The 19,634-nt window shown below is 48.1% G+C and overlaps 1 protein-coding gene across 2 annotated transcripts in view; it reads right to left on the reverse strand.

Annotated features, from left to right (window-relative positions):
- MEI1 (meiotic double-stranded break formation protein 1) overlaps positions 1 to 19,634 on the reverse strand; it is a 1,359,645-nt gene that overhangs the window by 559,212 nt on the left and 780,799 nt on the right. For both annotated transcript variants that reach the window (XM_077277434.1, XM_077277433.1), the window contains one exon: positions 12,369 to 12,466. In XM_077277434.1, coding sequence (XP_077133549.1) covers positions 12,369 to 12,466 — 98 coding nt within the window. The remainder of the gene's footprint in view (positions 1 to 12,368; positions 12,467 to 19,634) is intronic.

Genomic DNA, 19,634 nt, shown 5'->3' on the forward strand with positions numbered 1-19,634 from the left:
ATTAAATGGACTGTTGAGACAGAGATGGCATTTCAGGAGCTGAAGCGGGCTCTGAGCAAACATTCATCTCTGGTCGCACCAGACTTCAGCAAAGAATTTGTGGTGCAGACATATGCGTCAGAAGTCAGCTTGGGAGCCCTGCTGTCTTAGGAAGTAAATGGAGAAGAACATCCTGTCGTGTATCTGAGTCAGAAGCTCTCGTCATGCGAGATAAAATATGCCAGTCGGGTAGGAGTGATCAGTTTTAAAATGGGCCGTGGATACACTGAAGTATTACCTACTCGGCCACAGGTTTAAACTTGTGTCAGACCATGCCCATCTGAGATGGTTAAGGGAAAAAATTTTTAAGGGTGAGTAGGTGATTCTTAGGCCTCACAGGATTTCAGGTTCCATGTAGAACATAGGCCCGGGAAGCTACACGTTAACGTAGATGCCCTCTCTCTCTGTTTGGTGTCCGAAGGTGCCAAAACCCCTAGCTTTGGGCAGAGGGGGATATGTGATAGGGTCATTGGCGCCATATGTGAGGGGAGATATGTGTCGCAAAGGTTGTTATGCTGTGTGATGTGAAACCCAAAGTTTGTCTCCAGCATGAACTCGAGGCTGGGAATTTTTGCCACGCTCGAGTTCGTATGAGGACATCCAGCAGAGGGCGCATCACCACGACTCGAGGTAACTACAGGACATTCCCCTGCTTTCCATTCATTCCCCGGGGTTTTACATCCATGAGCACAACTGCATTAGCAGAGCTCCTGGATGTAAAATGATTTAACACCTTCAGATGAATTTACATCGTGGGACGTGACCAGAACGACGGAAGGTATGGGATATTGTTGTTTTTTATTTTTCCTTTTTTACAGAGCGAGGGTCTTCAGGTGGATTAAGAGTCTAATAAAATATTAAAACACCCTGTGTCTTTATTTCATTAAAGTACTTTGTAATAATGTGTGTGTTTTATTAACCATTTCGTACTATTGGATTAATAATGGATAGGTGTCATAATTGATGCCTCTCCATTATTAATCTGGCTTAATGTCACCTTACAATAGCAAGGTGACATTAACCCTTCATTACCCCATATCCCACCGCTACACGGGAGTGGGAAGAGAGAGGCCAAGTGCCAGAATAGGCGCATCTTCCAGATGTGCCTTTTCTGGGGTGGCTGGGGGCAGATGTTTTAGCCAGGGGGGCCAATAACCATGGACCCTCTGTAAGCTATTAATATCTGCCCTCAGTCACTGGCTTTACCACTCTGGCGGAGAAAATTGCGCGGGAGCCCACGCCAATTTTTTCCGCGATTTAACCCTTTAATTTAATAGCTAGAGGGCCAAAATTTTGCACATACACACTACTAACATTAGTAGAGTGGAATAAGCAAAAAAAAAAAGGGATATGAGATGGTTTACTGTATGTAAGCCATGTCTCACATCATGTCGGGTTTGGGAAGGAGATAGCAAAAGCCGGCAATTGAATTACCGGCTTTTATGCTATCTAGCGCTGAATTAAATATAAATATATATATATATATATATATATATATATGTCTCAATGACATATATATATATATATATATATATATATATATATACTGTATATATGTTTTAACGAACATTTGAGCACATAAATCCATTAGATGTCGGTTTTGCAAGCTTGCGAGAAAATATCGCAGTACGGATGCCATACGGATTACATACGGAGGATGACATGCGCAAAATACGCTGCCACACCCTGCCTACGGATGATATACGGATCACTATTTTGGGAACATTTCTGCGTATTACGGCCATAAAAAACGGACAGTATTTTCATACGCTGAGTGTGACACCAGCCTAAGAGATATCTCCACTTCAAAGAGTGTGGTTGCAGGGAGCTAAATGTCCAGCTACTGTTTTTTTCTGTCTGGTCTGTTTGGAGGAAGGAAGCCTCCAGGCTGAAGCTCTGGTGGGAGCTGCCGTGTGTTTCTGTCCCAGATGGCTCGAGCCATACTGGGGAGGGCTTTTGTATGGACTTTTTTTATTTTAATTTGTGCCAGAAAGACTGTTTTTGTTTAACTATTTTGGCTTTATGGTTTATGAAGCAATAAATCACCCAGAAACGTGAATATAAAGTGTTCCTTTGTGTACAGCTGAGTTAGCCAACCTTCCACACTATGTACAAGTGTACCTAGAAGAATTGATGCTGTTTTGAAATAAGGGGGAGGGGTCACACCACATATTGATTTGATTTAGATTTATCAGTTGTTAATTCACTTTGCATTTTGTTAATTGATAAAAATAAACTATTATCACTTATATATTTGAAAGCATTTTGTGCTTTTTTATCCACAGCTGCTTAAAACTTTTGCACAGTGCTGTACATTACATCCATACTTCCAGAATTCCCAAATTGGACACTTTTGACCGTAATTCCTGCTATATAATATATCTTAAACCTATTGCTACATGATGACAACAAGTTGTGTGAACAATCACTTGTAATTGCTTGTACACCAAATGTAATTTTGCACATTATAAAGTTAATTTTTCCACAGTATATTTCGAAAATTCTGCAAAAAAATTCTGCCACAGTTTTGTAAAAACTAGGGATCAGCGAACGTTATCAGTGATACTCGGTTATCACTTGAGTATCACGGTGCTCGGATATACTCGTTACTCCGCGTGTAATGGGCAGTGCTCTATGTAAAACTTGAATCTCTGCATTTTTGGCACCTGTTACACAGCCAATAAGCAAGTAGGAATTGCCTGTGCATCACTTTAGTGCCGTAGCCATCTGGGTGGTGGAATTACTGTGATTGGCTGGCCATGTGACATCATCAGGGATTATAAAAGAACAGACTCTGCCCAACTCAGCACACTGACGCCATTGCACAGCTCTGTGACACTTCGCACTGAAGAGAGAGAGAGTTCTTGTCTAACCCTGTATGCACAGTATAACGAATCAGAGGCCTGTGTTGGTGCTGAACCTGAGCCTTCTAAGTGCTATTGCTTGCTTTGCTGTTTGTATCACATACAATCTGCATTTAGCCTAGGGAAGGAGAAAGAGTCGCAAGAGCAGAGAAAGTGACAGAATTCAGTCTGTAGACAGGGATTAGGGCTGTGCAGTCCGTTGGCAAATTATATAGCTGCAGGTTTTTTTCTGGGGGTGAAAAATTGAATATATTTTGACCCATTAAGTATCACATAATCTGTGTTACTTTTTTGTGTTATATAACCCATAAACTTGTAAGGGGGAGAACAGTATTACGTGTTCTTGGGTGTTAGACGTCGAGTTCCTGCTGCTGCACAGGGGGAATCTCGAGCCATGTCCGCTGCGGTCTCCCATTTTTCTCCAGCTGCAGTGGAGCCTGCTCAGCGGAGACGTCGGTCCCAGCGCCTGGCCAGGACAGATACTGCATGTTTGGTTACTGCTGCCCTTCCAGGTTCAGCCATTATAACTAGTGCTGTTCGGCGGCGAGCAGGCGCTCCTTGGACTAAGTCCTGCTTTTCCCCTCCTGAGCATGCCCAGGGGAAGACCTCTCATTGGAGGTCGGGGGTGACACGCTCTGATCCTGTAGCAGCTCTTATTGGTCCACTAGGAAGGTCCTGAACTGCTACAGCTATAAAAGGTTCGCATGGCCGCATGGCCATGCGCTAGTATCATTTGTGTTTGGCAGTTCCAGTGGATACTCTGCCACACTGTATATAAGTGGTGTGAGTCTGTTTAGCCTTGGGGCTGTACACTCAGGCAGGCAGCTAGCGTCAGTGGAAGCAATTAGCCTTGGCTTAGTATCTGGTTAGCACCGAAGCGTTCCAGAGCAAGCACAACTTTTAGTTAGGGTTTTAGTCCCTGTATACAGCGCGACTCTGTGAGGCAACAGAGCTCGCTTTCATTTCACACGGGGTGAAGTTTAACCCACGTTTGAGCTCAGTGTCCATCCGCCATTACTTGCAGCAGGTATCTCTGCACGGTGGACCCTGGGCTGCGAACGCAGCACGTATCTATCACCCTATTACTTGGTACGTTCCGCTAGCCCTAACAGTATACCAGCGCCAGGGTCTGGCTAGTAATGGCGGACGAACAGCAACTGCTGCGGTACATCCAGCAGCTGGAGGGCAGGTTGGCGGCTCTCGAGCGCACAACCTCAGCTGTGGATGTTTTCGCCGTAGCTGTTCAGGCTGCAAGCGTGGCTGCAGCAAGTTTGTCCACTGCCACCCCTGTTCCGACCTTATCTCGCCTCCCGCTGCCAGATAAATACTCTGGTGATAGTGCATCTTGTAGGGGTTTTGTGAGCCAGTGCGCAATACACCTCGAGCTCCTGGCTGCATGTTTTCCCACAGAGCGGGCAAAGGTGGCATTCGTTATATCTCTTCTGTCGGACAGGGCATTGGAGTGGGCTACGCCGCTGTGGTAGCATGGTGATCATGTGGTGCAGAGTGCTCTGCTGTTCTTGAGCACTCTGAAACAGGTCTTTTTGGGACCTCGAGTCACCCATGATATGGCACTCCAACTGTTGGCATTGACTCAGGGCTCGTCCATGGTCAGCCATTTTGCTATCCACTTCCGGATGTTAGCATCTGAGCTGGAGTGGTCAGATAAAGCCCTCATCTCTGTATTTTGGAGGGGGCTAGCTAATGGAGGAGCTAATAGCTGGATCCACTCACATTGACCTCTGTTTTAACGAGCGGAAGTTAGAGTGAGCCCAGTGTAGGCAGAGGTTTCGGCTGGTTCCCACCTTCACCAAACCTTTGGAATCTCCGGTCCAGGCACCCGAGTCACATGAGGCCATGGAGGTGTCACGAGTGGGATCTAAGTCCCGGACCGCTCGTGCACTCAAGGTCTGTCATGTCTGCCGGCATTCAGGACATCTTGCCACTAGATGTCCCCGGCGGTCGGGGAAAAGTCAGCGTCTAGTGGTAGTAGGTGGAGGTACACTAGAAATGGCGACATTTTCCTCCAAACTGTCCTCTAAGGTGTAAGGATTTGGACTGTATATCTGTTTCTGTCTGCTGTTGCCCTCAGTTCGGTTATTTTTGCCCTTATCTAAGATGGAGTCACTGGCCTCATGGGGGCCATCTTGCTTCCTGTCAGACTTTCCCTGTTCCTGTCTGTGGTGTATATAAGGGAGCTCTGTATATTACTCATTGCTTGAGTATCTTGTTCCTGGACTTGTGATCAAGCTGGAAGAACTGCTATCTTGCTGGTTTCTTCATTACCTTGGGATACCCCATCTGTCTTCGGATCTACGTCTCTTCATCGTAAGACTTGTTTCCCTGGATCTGCTCTGCACTCGTCTCTGCTGCTGGACTGTTCCCTGCTGGGAGGCCTGGCCTGGTCTCCAGGTCTCTGGACCTGACATACTTGGACTTCCACGGTCTGTACATGTGCTTACTGCTTATTCAGCTCCGTCTGCTACTAACCTGCTGTGTCATAGCTGTTTACCTGCATACCATCATAAATATTCTTGAACTCTTAACCTGTTGTCTCTCGGCCTCTTTTCTGACCCATGATACTGATCTCCACTGCACTTAGCACTAAGTTTATAACATAAGGGGACAATTACCATAGGCTTATCCACTCATTCGGTAGAGCTTTGCGTGGATTCCGGGGCGGAGGGCAATTTTATGTCATCTGCCTTCGCCCAACGACATGCAATACCCCTGGTGATGCTCACCAAACCAGTGACCGTACGAGTGGTGAATGGGTCAACAGTGCCCTCACAGATAACACACCAGAACATCCCATTTACTCTATCTATGTCGCCATCTCATCAGGAGATTATATCTCTGCTCGTCATTCCTGAGGGAATTGATGAGGTTCTGTTAGGGATACCTTGGCTACGGTACCATTTCCCTCATATTGAGTGGTCCACCGGCAGAATTTTGGGATGGAGTGAATCTTGTGGGGGTAGATGTCAGAGGAAATGCGTTCAGGTTGCTACTACTGAGGTACCCGCAGATCTTTCCTCTCTCCCCAAGCAATATTGGCCCTATGCGGACGTGTTCTCCAAAAGGGCTGCGGAGACCCTTCCGCCTCAGCGCCCCTATGATTGTCCTATTGACCTCTTGCCTGGTACTGAGCCTCCCCGGAGTCGAGTCTACCCATTGTCTATCCAGGAGACGGAGGCAATGTCTCAGTACATCCAGGAGAATCTGGCAAGAGGATTCATTAGGAAGTCAGTGTCACCTGCAGGGTCTGGGTTCTTCGTGCAAAAGAAGAACGGAGAATTACGTCCATGCATTGATTACAGGGGTCTTAACACCATCACCGTTAAGAACAAGTACCCATTGCCCCTGATATCTGAGCTTTTTGATAGGCTTCGGGGAGCAAGGGTGTTTACTAAACTAGATCTGCGGGGTGCTTACAACCTGATTCACATCCGTGAGGGGGACGAATGGAAGATGGCTTTTAACACCAGGGATGGGCACTATGAATACCTGGTGATGCCCTTCGGGCTCTGTAATGCCCCGTCCATTTTCCAAGACTTTGTGAACGATATCTTCCGGGATATGCTCTCCACCTCGGTTGTAGTCTACCTGAATGATATTCTCATTTACTCTCCAGATATAGACTCCCACCGGAGAGATGTTTGCAAAGTCTTCGACCTCCTACGGCAAATTCCCTCTATGCCAAGTTGGAAAAGTGTGTGTTTGAGCGGGAGTCTTTGCCTTTCCTGGGCTATATCATCTCGGCCCAAGGATTGGCTATGGATCTGTTGTGAATTCCGCTCTTGGGCTCCCTCCGGTGGTTGTAAGTAGCACTTTTGTGAATTCTGCTCTTGGGCTCCCTCCTGTGGTTTTGAGTGGTATAGCGGCTTCTTGGATTTAGCACTGATCGTCTTTCTGGCTCGGCTATTTTAGTCTGGCCTTATTCCTCAATCAATGCCAGTTGTCAATTGTTCCTTCTTGGAGCCACTGCTCTTTTGGATTTCCCTGACACTCTGTCCAGTTCAGCAAAGATAAGTCCTTGCTTGTCCTTTTGCAGTCCACTTGTTGTGGACTTATTGTTCACCACATTCTATGTTTTGCTCATTTGTCCAGCTTATCAGTATGGATCTATTTAGCTAAGCTGGAAGCTCTGGGCTGCAGATTTTGCCCTCCACACCTTTAGTCAGGTGTGGAGATTTTTGCATATCTCTGCGGTGGACTTTTTCTAGTTTTTATTACTGACCGCACAGTGTCCTTTCCTTACTGTCTATCTAGCTAGAAGTGGCCTCCTTTGCTAAATCTTGTTTCATACTACGTATGTCATTTCCTTCTCCTCTCACAGTCAATATTTGTGGGGGGCTGTCCTATCCTTTGGGGATTTTCTCTGAGGCAAGATAGCTTTCCTGTTTCTACCTTTAGGGGTAGCTAGTTCTCCGGCTGTGACGAGGTGTCCAGGGAGTGACAAGAACATCCCACGGCTACTGCTAGTGTTGTGTTAAGATCAGTAACTGCGGTCTGTATAGTTACCACCTGCTCAGAGCTAGTCGCATGTCGCTCCTAAATTACCAGTCCATAACAGGATCCCACCAAGCTACAGGCTGTGATGGACTGGCAGGAACCCCATTCTCTCAAAGCGGTGCAGCGCTTTATGGGGTTCATCAACTATTATCGCCAGTTCATTCCCCACTTCTCAACTTTGGTAGCTCCTCTGGTTGCCCTCACCAAGAAGGGAGCTAATCCCAAATTGTGGTCGGAGGAGGTCTCCAAGGCCTTCCTCTCTATCAAGTCACACTTCGCTGGCGCTCCAATTTTACATCGCCCCGATGTTGATAAACCATTTATCATGGAGATGGATGCCTCTTCCGTCGGTGCTAGAGTAGTCCTCTTCCAGAAGAATGCTCAAGGTCGGAAGCATCCTTGCTTCTTCTTCTCCAAGACCTTCACACCGGTGGAGAAGAATTATTTCATCGGGGATAGGGAGTTGCTAGCCATGAAGTTGGCCTTTTCAGAGTGGAGACACCTCCTGGAGGGGGCTCATTTTCCCTTCCAAGTTTTCACCGACCACAAAAATGGTGTATTTGCAAACCGAGCAGCGGATAAACTCTCACCAGGCCAGATGGTCCCTGTTCTTCTCCCGGTTCTACTTTACCCTCCATTTTCTCTCTGGGGAGAAGAACACTCGTGCCGATGCTCTCTCCCGCTCCTTAGTGTCATCAGAGGAGGAGGAGGAGCCTCGGCTTATTGTCCCTTCAGAGAGCCTGAGAACTGTGGCTCCGGTTTCGCTAGAGTCTTTGCCCCTAGGCAAGACTTTCATTCCATCTAATTTGTGAAAGGAGGTGCTCTCTTGGGCTTACTCGTCCAGGGTGGGTGGACATTTTGGGACCAAGAGGACATCTGAGCTTTTGGCGAGGACGTACTGATGGCCACATATGGCCCGTGACATCGGGGACTATATTCGGGCGTGTGTCTCCTGTGCCAAGAATCGGGCTCCTTGGCAACGGCCTGCTGGGCTACTTTACCCCCTGCCGGTGGCAGACAGGCCCTGGGAGATGGTCGGGATGGACTTCGCGGTAGGCTTACCCAAGTCACGTAGCTACACAGTTATCTGGGTAGTTACCGACCATTTTTCTAAAATGGTGCACTTGGTTCCTCTTGCATGGTTACCTCCTGCATGGGCCTTAGCGGCGTTGTTCATAAAACATGTTTTCCGTCTACATGGCATGCCTGATAAAATTGTCAGTGACCGGGGTCCTCAGTTTGCATCTCGGTTCTGGAAAGAGCTCTGTCGTTTACTCAGCATTGAGCTGAATCTCTCTTCTGTATACCATCCGGAGACAAATGGGTTGGTAGAGAGGGCCAACCAGACTCTGGTCACATACTTGAGACATTTTGTCTCCGCCAGGCAGGATGACTGGCATCTTTGTTACCTTGGGCGTAATTTGCTTTGAACAACGCCGTTGCCAACTCTACCGGGCAGACTCCATTTCTCCTTAATTACGGCCAGCATCCACGTGTTCCTGTGCCCATGCCCGTGTCATCCACCGATTCTAGGGTGGCAGACTGGGAGGTGGAGGCACATGCCATTTGGGACCGCACACAGGATGTCATCCGGGCCTTCAAGGAGAGAATGAAGGTTTCTGCTGATGCACACCGGCGCTCCGCTCCGACCTTTGCGCCTTGCGACTTAGTGTGGCTCTCCGCCCTTAACATCAGGCTGCGAGTTGAGTCCACTAAGTTTGCGCCTCGCTACATAGGCCCTTTCAATGTTCTGGAACAAGTCAACCCTGTGGTCTACCGTTTGGCTATTCCTCTGCGCCTAGGCATCACCAACACTTTTCATGTATCCCTCTTAAAGCCCATCCACATGCCCCGGTTTTCTGAGTCATCTGCTGGGACATTGGGTTCGTCCACAGATGAGTACGAGGTGAACTCTATCTTGGGGTGCAAGGTGGTACGTGGCAAAAAATACTATCTGGTGGACTGGAAGGGCCATGGCCCAGAGGATAGAACCTGGGAGCCTGTGGAGCACATTCGGGCTCCGCTGCTCATTGCAGTCTTTGAGCGTAGCGAGGCCCAAGGAGGGGGGCCCGAGGAGGGGGGGTAATGTTAGGCGTCGAGTTCCTGCCGCTGCACAGGGGGAATCTCGAGCCATGTCCGCTGCGGTCTCCCATACTTCTTCAGCCGCAGTGGAGCCTGCTCAGGCAGGCAGCTAGCGTCAGTGGGGGCAATTAGCCTTGGCTTAGCATCTGGTTCCTTCATGTGTGCGGTTAGCACAGAAGAGTTCCAGAGCTAACTTTTAGTTAGGGTTTTAGTCCCTGTGTACAGCGCGACTCTGTTAGGCAACAGAGCTCACTTTCATTTCACACGCGGTGAAGTTTAACCCACATGTGAGCTCAGTGTCCATCCGCCATTACTTGCAGCAGGTATCTCTGCACGGTGGACCCCGGGCTGCGAACGCACCACGTATCTATCACCCTATTACTTGGTGCGTTCCGCTAGCCCTAACACTTGGGTACATTTCGCTGCTATATAAGCATCCAAAAAAATGTAAAAAATGTATTGGTATTATATTGCTAATCCATAGGGTATTACGTCTTCTTGAGTACATTTCTTTGCTATATAACCCTCAAAAAACTTGTTAAAAATTGTATCAGTATTATTTTGCTCATCCATAGGGTAGTATGTGTTCTTGTTTACATTTCATTGATAATTAAACCTCAAAAACCTTGCTAAAAAATGTATCGGTATTATATTGCTCATTCATAGTGTGTTACGTGTTCTTGGGTACATCTCATTAGTATATAACCCTCAAAAAACTTACATTATTACATCTTCTTGGGAAGATTTTTGTGGTATATGAGCCTATAAAAACTTGTAACAAATTGATTGGTATAATATATTTCTCATCCATAGACATTTACATATTCTTGGGTAGATTTTGTTGCTATATAAGTCTCAAAAAACTTGTTCAAAATTGTATTGATATTATATTGCTCATCCATAGACTATTCCGTGGTCTGGAGTACATTTCCTTGGTATATAACCATCAAAAGTGCATAGCCGTTATGAGACTAGGAGTATCAATAATGACAATTTGAACAGAATGTGTATGAGGATCTCTGAGTGCCTAATTTTTGGCAGTTCTTGCTTCCTTCATAAATTAAACTGAAATTTACTATTTTTTCCTAAAAAAAAAAGCAATTTTGGTTTACTTAAATTATATATATTTTTATATCCTTTAAAAATGTGGCCTCTTATAAAAGTCATTATACAGGAAAAAATGTTTCTTATCATTTTTGTCCTGTAAAATTCAATTTTTATATGGCTTGCAATGTTTTATTGTCACTTATGAAAGTGGAGTAAAAGTGTGACACCATTATTCTGAGCACCGATCTGGAAGTCAGAGATACTTCCAGGGGTCTTCCTCAGGCTGTTTTCCTTCCATTCAACACTTTTCCCATCCATTTGAACATTTTCACCGCTGCCAGATCTCTTTTAGGGCTGTCCCACACGTCCAGATAATTCCGGTACCGGAATAAATCGGTACCGGAGTTATCCGTGTCCGTGTGCCTGGGAACTCACGGAGGCCATACCTGCGGCACACGTGTGCCGCCCGTATGGCGAGTGGGTACCACACGGAGCGTGTGGTACCCACTCTGCATGGTGCTGAAGCTGCTGAAGCTGCGATTCATATCCTCTCTGCAGTAACGTTTGCTGCAGAGAAAATATGAAGAATAGTGTTAAAAATAAAGATTTAGGTGTCCGCCGCCCCCCCACCCCCTGTGCGCCCCCCCGCTGGTCAGAAAATACTTACCCGGGTCCCCCGTCGGCTGTCGCTCCTTCTTGGTCTTGCCGCGGCTTCTCCTGCATGCGGTCACGTGGGCCCGATCATTTACAGTCATGAATATGTGGCTCCACCTCCATAGGGGCGGAGCCGACTATTCATGATTGTAATTGATCGGCCCCACGTGACCGCATACAGTAGGAGGCGCGGCCAGACCAGGAAGGAGCGACAGCCGACGGGGGACCCGGATAAGTATTTTCTGACCAGCGGGGGGGCGCACAGGGGGTGGGAGGGCGGCGGACACCTAAATCTTTATTTTTAACACTATTCTTCATATTTTCTCTATAGCAAACGCTGCTACAGGGAAGATATGAATACCGGCTTCAGCACCATGTGGGGGGGACAGCGCTTACTGTAGCGCTGTCTCCGGCACGCACACGGACCCCAGACGGAGAATGTCCGTGTGAGGTCCGTGTTTTACGCGGACCCATTGACTCTATTGGGTCCGTGTAAAACGTGCGCTCCCACGAACACTGACATGTCTCCGTGTTTGGCACACGGAGACACGGTCCGCACACGGTCCGCAAAAAATCAATGACATCTGAACAGATGCATTGATTTTTATGGGTCTACGTGTGTTAGTGTCTCCGGTACGTGAGGAAACTGTCACCTCACGTACCGGAGCCACTGACGTGTGAAACCGGCCTTAGGGTCTGCCGGAAAAAATCTCGGCTTTCGCATTAACTCCCATTATACTCGTTAGGCTGCCGTCACACTAGCAGTATTTGGTCAGTATTTTACATCAGTATTTGTAAGCCAAAACCAGTAGTGGAACAATTAGAGGAAAAATATAATAGAAACACATGCACCACTTCTGTATTTATCACCCACTCCTGGTTTTGGCTTGCAAATACTGATGTAAAATACTGACCAAATACTGCTATTGTGACTGCAGCCTTACTCGAAACAGCAAGCGAGTTTTGGGAATTGCTTGGTTCAAGCAACGAGCACCCGAACATTTTAGTGCTCACTCATCTGCAGTAAAACACAAACTTTAATTTCTAAATAAGCCTCTCAATTTTAGATACTGGCTACTTAGGGAATGAGGCTTAGCAAAAATGTTATGGTTTAGCTTACTAGACTCTGCAGAAATCGTTTGGCACTATCATCCATTCTTCACTTACCTTTCTGAGATATTATCTCATTAGCTGAATTTGCATTCCAAACAGTGCTACATAAGTGACTCAGAAAATCAGAACACGCCTTGTTCAAATTAGTGTTCCTTCAAAAAAGAAGAAAAAAACACATTAGGGGCATGAGTAGCGAATATTTGAATTGCTAGAAGATCCTCTCAGGTAATTTAAGTAATTTTGAAGAGAGTATTAGGTTTGCATTTAAAGTTAAATTATCATGTAATACTACTATTTTGATATGTCCTTCACAAAAAAAGTTTACTTATTTTGCATCACAATTGTAAGCTCTGTTCACATTACATGGGAGCAGTTAGTATATGCCATGAGTATTTCCCAATGAATGACTCTGATGGAAGGCAACATCATATTCTATTTTATAGGCTTCCTATAGCATAATTTCTCCTTATGCTCCTAATTTACCAAAAAAAATGGGATACAGCACATTATATATTCTTTTTGTATTTAGTGAATTTAACTATGCTTGATCGCTCATTTATTAGTCACAGGATGTGGTAATATCCTCAGTGTGATACAGTGACCCCTGTTACATGTAGGGAGGCGCTGCATGGTCTCCCCAGAATACGCATGGAGGCGTACTGAGGCCATAGGAATGCATAGCCGTCGCAGGCATAACTATGGTGATGAGACAAAGTCCGCCATTATTGTGAATGGCCGATATGAGTGTCACAGAGGAAGATACTCTGCACTGTCAGCCTGAAGTAAGGTTGTTATGGGACCTGTAGTCCCACAAGTAATTGTGTTGCTTTAGAGGGAGGCTGGCAGGGCTAGTTCTGAGAGCTGGATGGGTTGAACTAACCACACACACCACCCACCTATGGGAGTGGTTACAAGTATGTAATGTGACCAGAGTGTGGGTCACATGGTTCCTGTGTATGGACCTGAATGGATCTTGGCTGGAAGGTCCTGTGAAAGGAAAGGCCTGGGTGTTGGAAGGTCCAGAGTGGGGAATGGATCCCTGATTAGCACCTGGTGAGGCCATGATCCTTATGATCCTGAGTTGCCTGGGTGTTGGGAGGTCCAGATAGGGGACCAGATCCCTGAATAGCACCTGTGAGGCCGTGATCCTGAGTGGCCTCTGTGTTGGGAGGTCCTGTGTGTGTGGACCGGATCCCTGAAGAGCACGAGGTGAGGCCATGGATCTGCAGAGCCAGTGACGGCTACTGTGTGGGGGAAGCTACCGTCCTTCGGTGGGTCTGGAACTGATTAGTGTATGTCTGTCAGGCAAGTTGGTGATCCCCGTTAGGCAGCTTCTCCAGGGGATATAATGAACTGTTCAGCGTGTGGTCTCCTGTAGAAACTGGGCAGAGAAGTCTAGCGTATTTAGAGACTCCGTATTAAAGCCGAGTACTAAGAAGCATTGAACTGTGCGGTCACCCATGGTAACTGGATGGACTGAGGTCCAGCATGTTTAGTGACCACAACTTAATGTGATGTCCTTATACAGTGTGTAATGGATTGTTCATGGTACGGTTTATGACTCTTTAATAAACCGCATAGACTTTTATGTGAAAAAAGTGTTCCTGTGTACCTTGAATCCCATTGCTAAGCGAGTATTCCCCTGCCTGTTAGTGAGCACTATCTCATATATGGTGGAGAATGTGGGCAATGGTCCAGGAAGCACGTGTGGAGTTAATTGCTGTGGCTCGGCGGGGCCATGAAGATTGCAAGCATCTTGCTGTAACTCGGCGGGGTTACGAAGTTTGCTGTGGATCAGCGGGTCCACGAAGCTGACAACCATCTGGCTGTAACTCGGTGGGGTTACGAAGTTTTGCTGTGGATCGGTGGATCCACGAAGTCTGCGGAGGAGACATGCAGAGCCTTGTGGAGTGTAGCTGCAGTTGCAGCAAGAGGTTCTGCAGCAGCCGGAGCCGCAGTGGCAGCAGCAGCGGCTTGTGATCGGCAGCCGGAGGTGCAGGTGGTTTGTAACTGCAGCAAGAACTGTGGTAGTGCAGCGCCCCAGAGTCCTGGTCGTTGCAGTAATGTCGCTCTGCCACTAAGGGGGGTGATGTTACGTCTGATTGCACTAAAGGAGTTCACCTGACCAGGTATCACACACACACTACACTTCACACTCCGGCCACCAGGGGAAGTGGTTCTATCTAGTAGGCCACTCCTCACGCTCTGGTAAAACTGGGGGTTGGACAGGAAGGTGGGGAGAAAGCAGCCCGGGAGAGTTCGGGAGAGGACCTGTCAGGGGTGGGATCCTGACAGAGGCTTAGCGAAAAGGACAGATTGTTATGGAGCCGTGCTTGAGTGATATAGCGGCAGGCTTCTTAGAAAGGACACAAAGCGAGGTTTATTGTGGAGAAGTGAGAAGCGAGATCACAGTACAAAGGAGAATAGAACCAGTAGGAGTCGCGCCTTAAGATCGTGGCAACATCCTACTGAGGCGCATAGTCGGTGGCCGGGACACCGAGGAAGTAACAGACTCTACGCATTACTTCGAACAGCGGCAGGACAGTTAACTTCAGGTTGGTTGTCTCACCCTAATTCACATAAGCAGACAACGGAGGCAAATGTGGGAGAGGGGCGTCTCTAGGGTCCCAGAATAACTCCAGGCCTACCCCGTCATACGGGTGCGTCCTAGCCAAATCATCTGGGGGACGGAGAGAGAAAGAACATCAGAATCAGACACAACAGTTGTGAGGACTATCCCGTGGTGCTCAGCAGGGAGGTACTATAACACACAGGCACTAGAAGGTAGGCACTGATTTCCACCTGCAAAGGGAACTCTGGATGTGCCTTCGGACCGGCCGGTCTCAGCCAGCCTTGTTAGCAGTGCTCTGGATTGCGGATCCTGAAGCCTTCAGTAAAGAGGTAAAGAGACTGCAACCCTGTGTCCTCGTTATTCATCGTACCTTGCACCATGCACCATCATCACACCTTTCATTGGACGCCCCTTAGCAGGGTCACGGACTGGGTCTAGCCACCGTGACAACCCTAGGACTGAGACAGAGAGGCCCGGTACCGAGTACCCCACGGTCCTGCGTCTGGGGGTGCTCCAACTTGGCGTCACGAACAGGATCTACTTAAGCCTGAAGAATCAGGTCATGTGTGCCTTGGAACTGTATCAGAATTGTGCTTGAACCGTGATTTATTGCAAAGACTGTGTATTGCCACTTGCCACCAAAAGTGCCCGCCAAAATCCGCCATAGCTTGGTGGGCGGAGTCGGCCGAAAAGAGCACGGAGCGAGAAGACGCGGTGAGGTGCAGACTCCGGAAGAGGAATCCCGACCTCCAGCAGCTTAGCAGGGGGAAGGAGCGGCCATGTCTGATCCAGGAGGAGCGGCGACCGCAGCCGCAGACTCCGGGGCACCTCCAGGCCCCGCAGTAGATGCAGCCGCAGGCCTTGTATCACCGCCGGATGCCGCAGAGCCTGCCGCCCCCATCAGCCAACCGGATACCGCCGCGGCTACGGCAGCCATAATGCCCTTCTCCATGCCGTACCTACCCGGAGCAGCCTGGCTCCCGCGATACTCTGGAGAAGCCCATACATTAACTGACTTTAAAGAAGGGATTTGTAGCCTGCTTGAGTTTTACCCCCTGACAGAACCTCAGAAAGTTCATATGATAACCGGCCAACTCTTTGGAGCGGCTCTGAGAGAAGTGAAGTCCTGGCCCGCCGCGGATAAGAGAACTGCGCAGCAGGTCTTTGCAAAGCTTAAAGCCACCTTTGACACCCGCACCGCTACGGAAATTAAATTGACGTTCTATGGGTGCAAGCAGAGGCCGCAGGATAGCTTACGGGACTATGCCCTTAATCTCCAGGAGGCCCTGCGGGCCATCGAGCAGAGTGACCCAAACAGCATGCAAGATGAAGATAAACTCCTGAAAGAGCGGTTCATCGAGGGGCTCTTGTGCAGTGACCAAAGGGCCCAACTGCACTTCCTGGCCATGCAGAATCCAGACCTGACTTTTGCGCAATTCAAAGATAAAGCCATCAAGGCGCTACCAGAGCGACAGCTCAGCCGTGCCGTACTTCCCAGGCGTCAAGCCCTCATGTACCACCAGGAGGTGGCGCCAGACGCGCCCGTTTCTGCTGAGGCCGATGCCCAGATCCTGGAGGACGATTCCCCTGCAGGACTGCACCTCCAGATGCAGGAGCTGACCAAGAGCGTTGTTGCCCTAGCCCGGACCATCCAATCCCTGCAGGAGGCCCCCAAGGAGAAGATCCAGCTGGCTTCCAGACCGGAGGATGTCCCCTGGCAGCGACAGAGGAGGGTTCCATTGACCAGAGGTAGAGACGATGATCGTTTTCATCGGGACGCACGACCTATCTGCCGCCGCTGCCACCAGGTGGGCCATCTTGCAAGGTACTGTCATTTAAACGAGCAACCCCTGGGGCAGAGGGCCAACCCCCACGAGTAGGACGGTCAGGCCCGCAAAATTGGAGAGCCATATACATCGGAGGGCGGCCAGTTCTCCCCATCGTGATCGACAGTATCCCCATGAACGCTTTGCTGGATACCGGTTCCCAGGTGGCGACTATGCCTTTCTCCTTTATAGACGTTATTGGGAGGACACTGACATTACTCGTGGCCCTGATGACGATTTCACCATCATAGCCAGTAATGGTCAGCCGTTGCCACAAGTGGGGTATAAAGAGGTCACCATCAAGGTGGGGCGGGTGGAATTGAAGGCCCAAGGGATTGTAATCGTTGATATTGACCGCCGTGAATGTAATCCTATGATGACTATCGGTACCAATGTCATAGAAAATTGTCTTGCAGAAGTTATTGTCTTGTTACAGCAGGTAGCAGAAACAGCTGGCTACAGTGAACAACGCGCCCTGCAAAAAGAAATCAGGGCTCTGATGCACAGACAGCAGGTGGAGTTGACTGGTGGTGAAATTGGTCATGTCACAGTGAGTGATTCAAACCCCATTGCGATACCCCCCAGGAGTGAAATGTTAATATGGTGTCGGGCAGCCATAGGCCTCAGGGGTAAAGACTATCAGGCCCTGGTAGAACCCGTATATTCAGATAATAGGCCTACCCTCCTGACAGCCAGAGGGGTGGTTAACGTCCGCAAGGGGAAAGTGCCAGTACGTGTCTTTAACTGTGGGGAGGAGGAAGTCCATCTAACCAAATATGCCACACTTGCCAAACTGTTTACTGTTAATATTAGTTACAGGCACCCGGACCCTTGGTCCCGTCCAATCCGGCGGAGAACAACGGTTTTGCAGGGCAACTGAAAGATTGGAGTCGGGAATTGCACGTGGGCACTGACTCTACCCCACCTCACCAGAAACAGGGTGTCAGGACTCTGAACATTTTTTACCTTTTGTGCATTACTGCCCTTTTCCAACATGGCGTCTTTGGTCTCATGTGCACTTGTCTTCCTGCTATAAAACTCCACCCCAGCCTTCAGTCTGTGCTAGATTATTCTGCTTTGCATCCAGCTCCTGATTACTCCCTGGCCTTGCACCTGCACCTGCTCCTGTGAACCTGTGTTGGAGATCCTGCCACTCTGCTCTGAGTTCCTGCTGCATACACCAGTGTTCAGTAATCCTCCTTCATCTGCTGCTCGTGTTACTTCCATCTGCATTTGCTGGACATGTAAGCTGTTTCTGCTCTGCAAAACCTGAGACTATTAACTAGGCCTCCCTGGTTGAGCTAAGATATGATTTGAAGTGCCTAATAGCATAACTATCTGTGTCTGGACTAAGTCAAGGATCTATTCGTGTCAAGTTTCCTCAAGAATAACTGTGCTTCATAGACTTTCGGTTTGTTTGCATCTACCTCTGAAGTTTCCTATTGACTGCTAAGCTGCGTTTATTATTTGTACCAAGTGTTGTGGACTTGAGTTTCTCTCTGCACCTGCTTGAATCACCGTGTGATAATATAAACTTTACCACTTATAAAACTGTGTCCTGTTGTCTTGTTCCACGCAAAAAGTCTCCTGAATTATCCCCTATAATTATTACGCAGGGGGCCTACAGGGTGGTTCATGAGTACGAGCGGGTATTTAGCAAACACCCCCTAGATTTTGGGCAGGTAAAAGGGATTCAACATCATATCCCCACAGGAGATCATCGACCCATAAAAGAGAGATACCGTCCTGTACCCCCAGCTCATTATCAGTGTGCCAAAGACATGTTGCGAGAGATGAAGGAGGCTGGGGTTGTGAGAGACAGTTGTAGCCCCTGGGCAGCTCTGTTAGTCCTCGTTAGGAAGAAAGATGGCACAATGAGGATGTGTGTTGATTATAGGCAGCTAAATCGCATTACACATAAGGACGCATACCCACTGCCCAGGATAGAGGAGTCCCTGGCTGCTTTAAAATCTGCTAACTACTTCTCTACCTTGGATCTCACCAGTGGGTACTGGCAGGTTCCCGTGGCAGAGGCAGACAAGGAGAAGACGGCATTCACGACGCCGATGGGTCTCTGCGAATTCAACTACATGCCCTTCGGATTGTGCAATGCCCCGGGAACGTTCTAGAGGATGATGGAGTGCTGTCTGGGACACAAGAACTTTGAAACTGTGCTGCTATATCTGGATGATTAGTATAGAAAAGTAGGAGACAAAAAAAGCGCAAATAGGGTCTTATCCCCAGGATTGCTGCTAATCAATTATGAGAGAACTGCTCACCTGGTGGTACACAGTAAAGGCGTGTAGTTTGTCAGCTGCTGCAGATCCACAGGTCGGCGCTGCGACCTCTTAGGAACATTAAAATAGATATCTTTGTGTGGAAAATTCTTGAAGAAGAAGCCTTGAGCTTCGAAAAGTGTTGAATAAACCACCCGAACACTTTACAACTATATCTGGATCCATTATTTGTCACAGCAGTGCGGATTTTATCCACATTCATCTATGTCTGGATGATGTCATTGTCTTCTCCAAGACCTATGAAGACTGTTATGATCTGGTGACCTTGGAGCCGCATGAAAACTTTCTCTGGAGTCAGTGGAACCTGTACTGACCGCAAATCCTGAACTAACACCGCAACTAGAAGTAGCCGTGGGGTGTGCCTAACAAACCCTAGACACCTCGACACAGCCGGAGGACTAAATAACCCTATAGATGGAAATAGGAATGCTATCTTGCCTCAGAGCAGACCCCCAAAGGATAGGCAGCCCCCCACGAATAATGACTGTGAGTAGGAGAAGAATAGACACACGCAGGTAGAAAACAGGATTTAGCAAAAGAGGCCACTCTAGCTAAATAGGAAAGGATAGGACAGATTACTAGGCGGTCAGTATTAAAACCCTTCCAAAAATATCCACAGCAGATA

This window comes from Ranitomeya variabilis, chromosome 8, assembly GCF_051348905.1.
Source record: "Ranitomeya variabilis isolate aRanVar5 chromosome 8, aRanVar5.hap1, whole genome shotgun sequence".
Taxonomy (NCBI): Eukaryota; Metazoa; Chordata; class Amphibia; order Anura; family Dendrobatidae; genus Ranitomeya; species Ranitomeya variabilis.